Raw genomic sequence first — 13,912 nt, 5'->3', positions numbered from 1 at the left:
CTTAATTTTCTGAACTTGCTGAGGCCAAAGAAAGCTAAAGGATATAAAAATTAATGTAAAACTATGTGGGTCAAGAAATATATCTGTGTATAAACAATAGGCATAAAACCTACCAGTAATGTCTGTCCTTGAGAAATGAACAAATGACCTGAGACAACTATGGTGAGAACAAGATATCCAGATTCTTCACTGGAATCAAAAACCTTGAAAAGAGAGAGAGAGAAATGTACATAAGATAACACATTTCTGCAATACTGACACACTTATAATACTGATAACCAAATTATTTTCTCACAATGACCTTCCTACTCTGAATGTTTTCTTTCATTTTATTTAATATGAAATCATTTTCTTGTAACTTCAAACTTGGGCTAACATTCAGGCTTTAAAAACATGATCGAAACGAGTATTTTGAAACAAAAAGAATACTGGATTAAGAATCAGGAGATGTGACCCCTAAGCCAACTTGTTCGTTACATTTTAATAAATCATTAATTCTCTCTAAGCCTCAATTTTTTTTTCCTATAAAATGGGGATAATGTCCTAGAGGATTGTGATGACACTTCAAAGTTCCAGATTCTTCATTTCATAACATGGAGCAACCTGGAAGGCATTATGCTGAGTGAAATTAGTCAGATGCAAAAGGACAAACATTGTATACAACCACTATTATAAGATCTTGAGAAATAGTTTAGACTGAGAAGAAAACATTCTTTTGTGGTTATGGGGGGGAGGGAGGGAGGGTGGGAGAGGGTTTTTTACTGATTAGATAGGAGATAAGAACTACTTTAGGTGAAGGGAAGGACAATACTCAATACAGGGAAGGTCAGCTCAACTGAACTGGACCAAAAGCAAAGAACTTTCCTGGATAAACTGAATGCTTCAAAGGTCAATGGAGCAAGGGTGGGGGTTTGGGGACTATGGCTACAGGGGACATCTAAGTCAACTGGCAAAATAAATTCTATTAAGAAAACATTCTGCATCCTACTTTAAAGTGTGGCGTCTGGGGTCTTAAATGCTAAAAAGCGGCCATCTAAGAGGCATTAATTGGTCTCAACCCACCTGGATCAAAGGAGAATCAAGAACACCAAGGTTACAAGATAATTAAGAGCCCAGGAGACAGAAAGGGCCACATGAACCAGAGACTTACATCATCCTGAGACCAGAAGAACTAGACGGTGCCGGGCCACAACCGATGACTGCCCTGACAGGGAGCACAACAGAGAATCTCTGAGGGAGCAGGAGAACAGTGGGACACAGACCCCAAATTCTCATAAAAAGACCAGACTTAATGGTCTGACTGAGACTAGAAGAATCCCGGTGGTCATGGTCCCCAAACCTTCTGTTGACTCAGGATAGGAACCATTTCCGAAGACAACTCATCAGACATGGAATGGACTGGACAATGGGTTGGAGAGAGTTGCTGATGAGGAGTGAGCTACTTGTATCAGGTGGACACTTGAGACTGTGTTGGCATCTCCTGTTTGGAGGGGAGATGGGAGGGTAGAGAGGGTTAGAAACTGGCAAAACGGTCTGAAAGGAGAGACTGGAAGGAGGGAGCAGGCTGACTCATTAGGGGGAGAGTAAACGTGCGTATGTAGTAAGCTTATATGTGAGAGACTGACTTGATTTGTAAACTTTCACTTAAAGCACAATAAAAATTATTAAAAAAAAGTTTCTTTAACCGTATAATCCATTTTTCACAACCCCTCAAAACCTGATATTTTCTTTCTTTTTTCCCTCTAGACTTCAAACTAACACTTTATTTATCGTCATTAAAAAAAATCCAAAACATGTTTCAGATTCCCACCAGTACACGGTATTCTCTGTTGATTGAGAAAATATGCCAAAATGCTTTCATACTTTTATTTTTGGTGAAAATATACAAAACAAAATATATACCCATTCAACAATTTCTACATGTACAGATTAATGCCATTGGTTACATTCTCCGCATTGTGTCACCATTCTCATTATCTCTACCCATATTGTTTCACCACCATAAACTTTTACTCTCTAGGCCCCTTAAAGTTGTCATCTGTGCTTTAGAGTTACTGTTGTCAATTTGATCACATATAGATAATTCTTGAAAAGAGCAAAATGTTTAAGGCCATTGTTCTTTATTAATTGAGCTAAACTGTTGTTATGTTCATAGATGACTCCCTGAGACAGTTTCGGATCAAGGTTCAAAGATGATTTCAGGACAATACATTTGGCGGTTTTCTCAGTCTCAGTGGATCCACTAAGTCTGAAAACCCGGTGCTTTCTTTGGAGGAGCTACAATTTATCAATGTCACTTTTAAAATGTGGCGCCAAAACTGATCACAATGATGTTGGTGTGGTCTAACTAACTTTCCATTACTTGCAGTAAAGCAGCCTACAGTATCATGAATCTCTTGAGAGGCAGTCCCATTGAAAAGTTTGATCTTATATTTAGAAAACCTCCTGAAACTTCATCACATAGGTTCTTGGTAAATCATACTTTCCCTTTCTTCATCTGACCCTGATGTAAGACCTTGGATTTATCCCTGTTATATTTTATCTTGTTACATCTGCTCTGCTGTTCCAAACTATTGAGCTCTAGTGAGGCGTTGAGGCAGTTAAATGTCAAAGAGAATGTGACTGATACATACATTAGAGTGGGATTTGGACCTTAAGTGACTACATTGTATTGATGGCTTTAATATCATTAATAAACCCTGTAAGGTGACACCCTGGTATAATTTGTAAATAATAAGATGAAATTGTAAACTCACTCTTAATGCTCAAAGCTCAAAATAATTAACACATGCCTAACTCAACTAAAGCATATTTTTTACACAGTTACTTCTACTGAGCAATAATACTCTACTTTACAGTTTCATATCTGAGGTTTGGAACTTTAATGCTATATTTAAATTCAAGATTTCCTACTGCTGCTTCTCTAATTCGCTTTAAATTCCGTATTTAAAAATCAAATAACATTTTGGATATGAAGGAGGGTATGCAAAGCCCTGCAATATTTTCTTCAGTGAAAAAGCCCCAAATATTTTGAAACTAATTAAAATACTTCTAAATAACTCATGGGCCAAATAAGAAATTAAAAGGGAAATTAAGTATTTTGCACTGGATGAAATTTACCATATTAGCAAACTAAAAAAGGAAAACCATATGATTATCTCAACAAATGAGAAAATATAGAAGAAGACAAACATATGGACAGAGATGCTTTGTTCATGGGTTGGAAGACTTAATATTGTTAAGATGTGTGGTAGACAGAATAATAAACTGCCGCCCCAAAGATGTTCACATCCTAATCCCCAGAACCTGTAGAATATGTTAATTTAAATGGCAAAAACATGCTTTATAAATATAAAAATTCAAGAGCCTAATTCAAGAATTGGATAGATATTGTTTAGACTTAAATTAATTGTCTGAAAAATCAAGTAGGAGAAATATTCAGATACACAGAGCAAACTACAAAGAAGCAGAAATCATGTATAACAAGGTATGATACGTGGAAGGAAGATTCAGGAGAACAAATGTTAATGACAGGAGCTGGGGGGCTGTGCAGATGGAGGAAAGCCATTAATTAAACAAATAATAGAAGAAAATATCCCTCAACTGCAGAAAGACATCAGACTGAAGATGGAAAGGGTTCAAGTTCCAGACATCCATGGGGGGGTGGCGGGAAGCCAACAACTAGACAAATCCTTGTAGAATTCCTGAATTGAAGGGACAGAGGAACACTGGAGGATGCTAGAAAACTAACATATTTTTTTTTTAATGGTAAACGAAAGGAAAGAATCAAGTATTTTTCCTATCTAGAAAATACGGGCAAGTTTTTCTTTATAGAAATATTCCAGATAATAAAGAAAAAATGATAATATTAGAATATCACCATTTTGCAACCCCTAATTAACGGCTTTAGATATTATGCATTAATAACTGCAATATCACAAAAACAGAGACAAAAATTATATTATGTATCTGATTTTTTTTTATCTGATGGAAGATACATAGTCTTGCCAAAACATCAACCTGAATTTGATCAAGCCTCTAGATTTTAACTCATTAACAACTCATTAACAACCAGCGATATGCAGATGAAACAACCTTCCTTGCTGAAAACGAAGATGACTTGAAGTACCTATTGATGAAGAGCAAAGAATACAGTTTCAGTATGGATTACACCTCAACATAAAACAAAAATCCTCACAACCGGACCAATAAGCAACATTACAATAAATGGAGAAAAGATGGAAATTGTGAAGAATTTCATTTTACTTGGATCCACAGTCAATGCCCATGGTAACTGCAGTCAGGAACTCAAATGATACATTACACTAGGCAAATCTGCTGCCAAAGACCCCTTTAAAGTGTTAAAAAGCAAAGATGTCACCTTGAGGACTAAGGTGTGCCTTTCAGTCGCCTCATATGCACGCAAGGGCTGGACAATGAATTAGGAAGACCGAAGAAGAATTGACGCCTTTGAGTTATGGTGTTGGTGAAGAACACTGAATGGACTGCCAGAAGAATGAACAAATCTGTCTTCGAAGAAGTACAGCTAGAATTCTCCTTAGAAGGGAGGATGCTGAGACTTTGTCTTATGTGCTTAGGACATGCTATCAGGAAGGACCAGTCCCTGGAGAGGAACATCATGCTTGGTAAAGCAGAGGGTCAGGGAAAAAGTGGGAGACCCTCAACGAGATGGCTGCAACCATGGGCTCAAACATAGCAAAGATTGTGAGGATGGCGCAGGACCAGGCAATGTTTCGTTCTGTTGTACACGGGGTCACTATGAGTCAGGACTGACTCGAAAGCACCTAACAACATCTAGATTTGACCTAAAGATTAAAATAGACCTAAAAGACCTATCAATGAACCACAATGGCCCCATTTAGAGAAAAAAAAAAAAAGACAATAAGACTATTAGAAATTTGAGTACTATTTGATAATATTAAGGAATCACTTAATTTTTTAGTGTGATAATACTATTACGGCTACGTTCTTTTTTAAGTCCTTATTTTTTAGAATTACAAACTGAAGTAATTACTGATGAAATGGTATGAAGTCTGGGATTTTTTTCAAAATTACACGATGAGGGGTAAGTAGATGGGGTGTAAAAACCAAATCCAGACCCACTGCCATCAAGTTGATTCCAACTCATAGCAACCCTATAGGAGAGAGGAGAACTGCCCCACAGGGTTTCCAAGGAGCAGGTGGTGGATTTGAACTGTCAACCTTTTGGGTGGCAGCTGAGCTCTTAACCACTGTGCCAGCAGGGCACAGATTGGCCATGAATTGATAATTGTTTTATAGCTGGGTGATACGTACATGTGCGTTTACTACGCTATTCTACCTTTGACTATGCTTGAAATTCTCTATAATAAAGCATTTTTAAAAGGCTCCCCTGCTCTTTGTTCACTAGGTAGGATCAAGGTTAAGGAAAGCATTCAGCTTTTTACAAAGGAAATGTAATGTCCTAATTCTGCAGAGAAATTCCAAGTATCATAATTCCAAAACTGTAGACATATTATAAAAATAACTTATTTCTGGCTTTGGGAACCATGTTTAAAGAGTGACAATTTAGTATTTTACTGGAATGTTCATATTAACACAATATGGCAAGCTCAAAGAAAAATGTTCTTCTACTGACCAAGTTATAACAGAAAAAGATATTAATTTTAAGGTGTCAGACAGGACATACATCATTTTTATATCTTCTCTTCATTCCAGTTGCTAACCTAACTGTAGCTTAAGATTTACATCAACCTAACCCCTGTCTGTTGCAGTATTTTGCCATCAACACAGTGATGAGCACACACTGAGATACAGTTGGAGCCTGCCTATCACAAGCTGGTTTTTCAGGTACAATTTATGCATCAGTTAAATATCCAGAGAAACTCCTCTATTCACATCTTATACACATGGATTTGTGCAAGTCTGTACTATAAGAGATATCTAAAATTAAATAGAGAGAAGTAAAAACCACTGTGTGAAAATATAAAAAAGTATTTCAAATGTACTTACTCTAAAGTAAGTTATATCTACATGAAAGACTAAAATATAGTATTACTCTTCAGGTTTTGGCAAATCATGTACTCGATTTAACGTCTTGTTTTCTGCTTTGAAGACCCCTCAGAAAGTGTCACAGCTGTATATATTGACTCAAACTGCTGATTTGTGCATTACAAAATACAAAAAAAGAGCAATATTGCTAAGTAGGCTAACAGCTGCCTCCCTACTGGCTCTTTGTAGCTAAAGAGGCTCATAAATATTCCAACAAATTTGTATACTATGCTAATGAGAGTGGTCCTGCTACACACCTATTACCCAAGTGTTAACAACAACAATAATAAAGAAAACAATTACAAGAGCAACAACACCCAGGCGCCCCTAAAAAAGTAACATACTGGAGGAATTTTTTTCTTTTAAAGCCTGAAAAAGTTATCTCATGCATCTAAGTATATGATTCATCTTGTTCTACCTCATAACCATAAGAATAAGATGTGGTCATGAAATTATCCAGACCTTTTAAATTTAGCTAGTAAATTAATGCAGTCTCGATTAGTAGCCACAAATAGAAGACATTTATTCAAATACCTTCCATGTAACAGAGGAATAAGTGCTTTAAGTCTTTGAAATTAGCAATCAAGGCCCCTCTGGGTATTGTTCTTTCCATGACAAACAGTCATAGGAACATTTCTCCCATACATTAAAAAAAAGTCCTTTAAAAAATTCCCAGACTACGATAATAGACCTAAAATAATCACCAAGCATAACCAGAAAATACCTCCCACTGACACACTTAATCCTAGGTCTCTACAGCTCTCACACTAGCACTTGCTATCTTCATAGGCATTCTTATCCATTCATTCACAAACAAGGCCCATTTAGCTCTTAACAATTCCAATATCCAAATTGTATTTCTAAATCAGGGAATTTAAAAAATACCTTATTTCTCAGATGCCACATTATTATTTGTGAGGTGAAACGCACTCTATATTCCAAATGAACAGGTTCTTGAGCTTAACTGGCTAGCTCTTTCTTTTAGTGGCAATGCCTTAATCATCTCTAGAACCATGGCATCTGGCACATACTAAAACCAAAACCAAACCTGTTGCCATCAAGTCGATTCCAACTCACAGCAAACCTATTGGGCAGAGTAGAGCTACCCCATAGAGTTTCCAGGGAGCACCTGGCGGATTCAAACTGCTGACCTTTTGGTTAGCAGCCATAGCACTTAACCACTACCCCACCAGGGTTTCCGACACGTAGTAGGCGGGGAATAAAATACTAAATGTGAATTAATTTTAATACTCTTGGGTCTCATTTTTAATTGCAACTTCTTAGACTCCTTAAAGCACAAAGCTGAAAAAAACGTTCTTTACTATATTTGTACGGATACATTCTACCTTAAATCAGTTACACAAACAAACCATGGACTCTATAAAAAATATGTCTGTACACAATGAAATTAAGCTTGTGTTCATTGAAGAAAGAGAACACAGACTGATCCCAAGTTGGAAATATGTATTTAATAAACTGGTGCTTTGGAACAAGGAATGAAGAACATGTTAGGACATCAGTTACCAAATTGGTCCTCAAAGACTAAGTATTCTACAACATATGTTCCATATAATCCAATCAGACTTAATCACAAGTACAAAAAATAGTTCTATACCTATCAGTTAGAATAGGCTAGGGTAACCAAAAAAAAAAAAAAAAAAAAGGCTAGGGTATGCTGTAGAAATTAACAATCCTCAAACGCAAAGGTTTATTTCTCATTCACACTACCCATCCATCTTCACTCCTGTCATCACACACTATATCACACTATCCATCATTCTTCCTACAAGACCTAGGCAGACAAAGCAGGCAATATCTGCAACATTATAGCAAAGAGAAAGACTGCTCTGGCTCTTAAAACTTCTGCCCATGACATATGTCAGTTCTGCTCACATTTCATTGGCCAAAACCAGTCAGATGACACATTTAACTTTAGGAAGGTGGATGGAATATGCAGTTAAGTACATTTGGTGAACAGCACTAATGGCTACCATTTTATAAAAGCCATTATCTGGAATCACTTAGACCCCAGATCAAATCCCAGCTCTGCCACTTAGAAGTATACTTAATCTCCTTATCTGTAAAATAAAAATAGGAATAACTACATAAGAAGATCATCAGAACAATTAAATGATATAATGTGAGATTTGGTGCTTAGTAGAATAAAAAAAAAATACCTGGCCTTAATTCATTCAATCAATAAATATTTATCAGGCATCTGCCAAGTATTGTTCTAGGTACTAACATATAGTAATTATGCACTAAATAATATTTGTTTTGTTGTTGCTACTGTTTATTAGAAAATGCCTTTTGAGTTCTACCCAGGAGCCCTGGGAGTAAGTCTTCATTTCTTAGCAGCTTCAGGGAGGAGAAAAATGTGTGGCAGACGATTAGTTGCTCTCCAATGTCCACTTTTCCTTCTTAGATGGTAAACAGAACCTCTGATTTGTAGGCAGAAACATGACTTCATGGAATATAGACTACATTTGCTAGCTGTCTATGCAGCTAAGATGGCTGGCTATAGGGCTAAGTTCTGGCCACTACGTTGTAGGAGGAATAGGAGGGACTGTCATGTGGTAGCTCACAGCGAAGTTCCTTAAGAGACAGCAAGCAGGTACCCTTTGTCCCCAACTTCATTTCTTCCTTCACCCAGCTGTGTAGAATACAGACTGTATCTCAGACTATGAGATCACGGCCATATATAACAGAGGAATGAAATATAAGGAGCCTCAGTTCCTGACACTGTGAAGTATCATACCAGGCCTGGACTTTTACACGCGAGAATAATGAACTTCCGTCTTATTTAACCCACTATTATTTTGCATTCTCTGTCACTGAGAGCCAATCTTAATCCTAACTAATACAAGGTCTAACCTGTTGACTCTTCAAAAAAGCAAGCTTCATGAAACAGTAACTCTTGATGATACCCTTGCATCTTCATAAGAGAAAATATCCATCTAGGAAGCAGCACTGTACAGAGAATGGGCATTTGGCTTGAGGAAGACCTGAGTTTTATAATCTCTTCTTCCACTTCCTATGTAAAACTTTGGCAAGCTATTTAACCTAGCTAGGCCTCAGCCTCTCCTCTACAAAATGGTAATATGACCTAAAGAGTTATGAGAATTAAATGGGAAGAGGTTTATGAAGACACCTTATAAATTGTAAAGTGCTATTACAAGAATTACTTTGTCAATTGTTCCCTCTTCTCTACCCCTCCTTCAGAACTGGGACATACGAACTGATTGCAGTATGTAAGAATCACCTAGAGAGCCATCAGAGATTCTGATTCAGTAGGTCTAGATCAGGAAACATAAATTTCAACATGCACCCCCAAGAGACGCTGATGAAAGCAGTCAGCCCTCTACACCGCGAAAAACACTGCTGTAGTGATCAGGTCCTACCTATACTTTTAACCCTGTACTCAACTGCCCTAATATTTTAAGTTTGTGATGAAGTGCAAGGGCAGTTCCATAGTATCTCCGTAGTATCTCCATAGTACCCCCAGAGCCTAGATGAATGTCAAGTACCCAGTACATAATAATAATTTGCTGAACTGATGAACTAAAGAGGAAAAAGACAAAGTGAACTTGGATCAAAAGACCCACCATGGATTTCTACTTCTGGTCAACATGAAGTAACAGGGACTGACTTTACCCTTCTGCCTGAAACAACTAAAACACTGGACAAATTAGAGGAAGCAATAGTTTTCAAGATAATGGACATCAGGTAATGAAGGACAGTGATCCCCGAGAAATGACAGGAAACAAAGGAGGTGAGCCCCGCAATGGCCCCAGCTTACTTCTTGGAGAGTCTCAAGGTCAAAGAGCAAGGACGATGAATCCAGGTGGAGCCTGAAGTCTCCTGGAGTTAGGAGATGAAGTTGGGAGCCCAGGGAGATCAATGTGGCTACATTTGCAGGGCAAAATACTAGGAAGCAGAGAGTAGAACAGAGGGCACTCCAGAGATCTACAGCAGGCCCCCTCAAGTCTTACAGCGGAGTACTTATCAGTCATGTCTGTGAGGAAACTACTGGAGGCCAGGGAAAGAACCACCTGAAAGGATTTGAGGCAACGATCCCCAGAGCTCACATGGGGCACACAGTGAAAAACGTCATAATTCACAGGGCATCACATAGAGTTCTCAGAAGGGTTTTGTCTCAGGAGTGGGGTTAAAATTAGCCCTAGACCAAATCCAAGACTTCAAAGGATCAATGTTTCCAAGCTGCTTAACTACATCCCAGAACAAAGCTCAAGAATATTTATGGGAATGCAAAATATCCTGCACCCAAAAAGAGAACATTCGCAACATCAGGCATCGAATCAGAAATTTCCAGGCATGCAAAAAAACTACTCTACTATTTTTAAAAATACTTTTCTTGGGGATTTTACTGAATCTTAAATTTTCCTAAAAACAACAACACACTGTCATTTTAACCTGTGTGTAATCTCAAAATTCCTCACCTACATAACTGAACTGCTGTTCTCCATGTAAAATATTAACACTTCTAAGATAAACAGCAAAGTGGTTTAAAGCCTAAGCTTTAGAGACAGGAAAACCAGGATCTGAATTCTTCTCAACTGGCTACCTTTGTGTCCCTGGGCAAGTCATTTAACCTCTCTGAGTTTCAGTTCACTTATATACAGCATGGGTACAGCAATATTTGCTTAGTAGGGCTGCTGTAGTAATTCTGAAAAATTAAACAATAAATCTTTACAGAAGCAAACTGCCACATCTTTCTCCTGCAGAATGGCTGATGGGTCGAACTGCCGATCTTTTGGTTAGCAGCCAACCGCTTCACCACTGCTCCTTAAACAATAAACAGTAGCTCTGAATTTGTAATTAACATATTATCATAAATTCCAAAAAGTTACTACATATTCAGTCAAGCATTTACTGAGCCCCTATCATATGCTAGGTAGTATGTAGGCACTGGGAATACAAAAGGGGAAAAAAAGGACACTGTTGGTAAGAGGATCCAAAAAATATTGTATGCTGAATTTACATTTTAAAGTTCATTTCAAGTACAAACTTCATATTCTATTTCTTAGTTCCTAAGTAGGGCAATTATTTTAAGTTCCTCATAAAAATTAAAGGATGATTTTTTTTTCCCCTTTGAAAGGAAAAAAATAATCTAAGAATTTGTCAGGCTCAATCAAATAGGACATGTCCGAGAAATCCTTGGAATCTCCAAAACATGGTAAAACTTGAATCTCAAAAGCAACCTGCAATTAACATCACCTTTCAAAATTATTCTCAAATTAGTAGACTAAGTTATATTCAGACACAAAATACATAAAAGGGACCAATCTGTTATTATGATAAGCTTTTCAGAAAGGCTGGGCTAACAGATGTAAGGAATTAAAATCAAGTTCAAGTTTGTATTTCATGTGCTCACTCCACTTATATGACGACAGATGGTTTAAATATTAACCCTATTAATAAAACATTTGCATATTCATTATGAACCTGACTGCCTTACCCCATAACTCCATAAATTCATTTTATTAATACTATATGCCTCCCTTTTAATTCAAGGTCTTCTAAACCCTTGCCTCTAAGCATGGGCCTCAGACTAGCAGCATCACCATCGCCTGGGAGCTTGTTAGAACTACAGAATCTCATTTTCCAAACCAGAGCTACTGAGGCAGAATTTGCAGTTTTAACAAAAGCCCCCAAGCCCCAGGCGATTTCTATACACTTTAAAATCTGAGAAGCACAGTTCTGATTTTTTTTGGGGGGGGGCACTTTTGTACACTTGTCATTACACAGTTAAAACCTGCATGCAAACTGTGGTTAATTTACTTCCAGGTAGTAACCTGTAATAAGAATAGCACGAGTCAGATAACTAAAACAAATCCAACATACATATATATTAGATATTTTATACATCGTAATTTTTAGGTCTCAGACTAGACCTTACTTGTCAGCCAGTACTTCAAGTCTAAGAAGTCTATTTATTTTTGCCTCCGGAGTTGACATTTTTGCCTTAACACCTGGCCCTTGTGATGAGTCCTCTGTAATTAAACAACTGTACAGAACAGTATCAAGAAAAGAGATTATTCCCCTAACTCCAAAAAAATTTTTTTAACTCAAAATAGTTTCAACCAAGATTGAACTTGAAAGTTCCCTAGGGAAAGAACAATCAGAATGATTCTTTCCACCACAATAATTTTTTTATGCTTTACCTAACATGTATTTTTACTACAGGTATCAAGTTTTTAAAATAAGGAAATTCACATGAGACTTAGAGAGCGTAGCTCTTTAGGTGGCTCATCTTTTATTATAGTTGTTGCATAGTAGTCACCCAAAACAAACTGAACCCATTGCCCGTAGAGTCAATTCCTACTCATGCAGACCCTTTAGGAGAGAGCAGATCTGCTCCGTAGGGTTTCTAAAGCTGTAAATCTTTGCAGGAGCAGACTGCCACAGCTTTCTCCCTTGAAGCAGCTAGTGGGTTCAAACTGCCAACCTTTCAGTTAGCACCAAGGAGCGCTTAACCACTGCATCACCAGGGCCCCTTACAATAGTCACACTGCCCATAAAATAGAACGAATCTTGTTTTCTCTTTCATTTTCCCAAAAAACGACAGACCTAGGCTGAAGCTGATCACAGCAGGTAGGAAGGCTCAGCACAGATTCAAAAGAAGGTACAAATGTTCAGTTTTCAAAAGCAACCTCATCTCTTGTCACTGTAGCTGTGGCTTTATGCCAAACATTTGAGAACTACTGTTCCTTATAAACAACTATGAAGAGCTTTGCAAATAGAAGGAAAAAAAATGTAATAACAATCAAATTCTCAGAATGGTCAAATATTCATGGCCTCTGGGTTGCAGGCTAAAAATCTAAGAGTTACCCAGCTGCATCTGAGCCAATATACCCAATACAGATTCTTTGGAAGAAGGCATTTAAAGGGTGTGAAGAGAAGGCATAAGGAACCTGTTGGGGCAGCTTCAAAGATTAAATATGTCCTCAAACACCTCTAGCTTTTTATAAGATCCTATTATAAATCCTGGAAACCATGATGATGTAGTGGTTAAGAGCTACAGCTGCTAACCAAAATGTCAGCAGTTCGAATCCACCAGGCACTCCTTGGAAACCCTATGGGGCAGTTCTACTCTGTCCTATAGGGTTGTTATGAGCCGGAAACAACTCAACAGCAACAGTTTATTATTATTATTATAATAAATTCCACCACCCATCTGTCAGTTTGCTGTACCTGTGGTAGCTTGCATATTGTTGCTATGATACTGGAGGTTATACCACTGGTATTTCAAATACCAGCAGGGTCACCCATGGTGGACAGGTTTCAGCAGAGCTTCCAGACTAAGACAGACTAGGAAGACAGGCCTGGTGATCTACTTCTGAAAATCGGTCAATGAAAATCTTATGGATAACAACTGAATATTGTCTGGTATAGTACTGGAAGATGAGCCCCCCAGGTTGGAAGGAACTCAAAATACGTCTCAAAGTAGAGTTGACCTTAATGACAAAGATGGAGTAAAGTTTCATTTGCTGATGTGGCACAACTCAAAATGAGAAGTAACAGTTGCAAACATCCATTAGTAATCAGAACACAGAATGTGTGACATATGAATCAAGGAAATTTGAAAGTCATCGAAAGTGAAATGGAACATTTGAAGGTCCATATCCTAGGCATGAATGAGTTGAAATGCACTGGTATTGGCCATTTGAATCTGACAATCATATGGTCTACTATGCTGGGAACAACAAATTAAAGAGGAACTGCACTGCATTCATTAAAAAGAACATTTTGAGATCCTAAGGCATAACACTGTCAGTGATGGGTTAATATCCACACGCCTATAAGGAAGACCACTTAATACAACTATTATTCAAATTTA

At 37.6% G+C, this 13,912-nt stretch overlaps 1 protein-coding gene across 2 annotated transcripts in view; it reads right to left on the bottom strand.

The window, feature by feature from the left end:
• Positions 1-13,912, bottom strand: part of REC114 (REC114 meiotic recombination protein) — a 103,001-nt gene that overhangs the window by 76,533 nt on the left and 12,556 nt on the right. For both annotated transcript variants that reach the window (XM_049905478.1, XM_049905479.1), the window contains exon 2: positions 114-203. In XM_049905478.1, coding sequence (XP_049761435.1) covers positions 114-203 — 90 coding nt within the window. The remainder of the gene's footprint in view (positions 1-113; positions 204-13,912) is intronic.

Source organism: Elephas maximus, chromosome 13, assembly GCF_024166365.1.
Source record: "Elephas maximus indicus isolate mEleMax1 chromosome 13, mEleMax1 primary haplotype, whole genome shotgun sequence".
Lineage (NCBI taxonomy): Eukaryota > Metazoa > Chordata > Mammalia > Proboscidea > Elephantidae > Elephas > Elephas maximus.
This window is presented reverse-complemented; position numbering and strand designations above follow the sequence as displayed.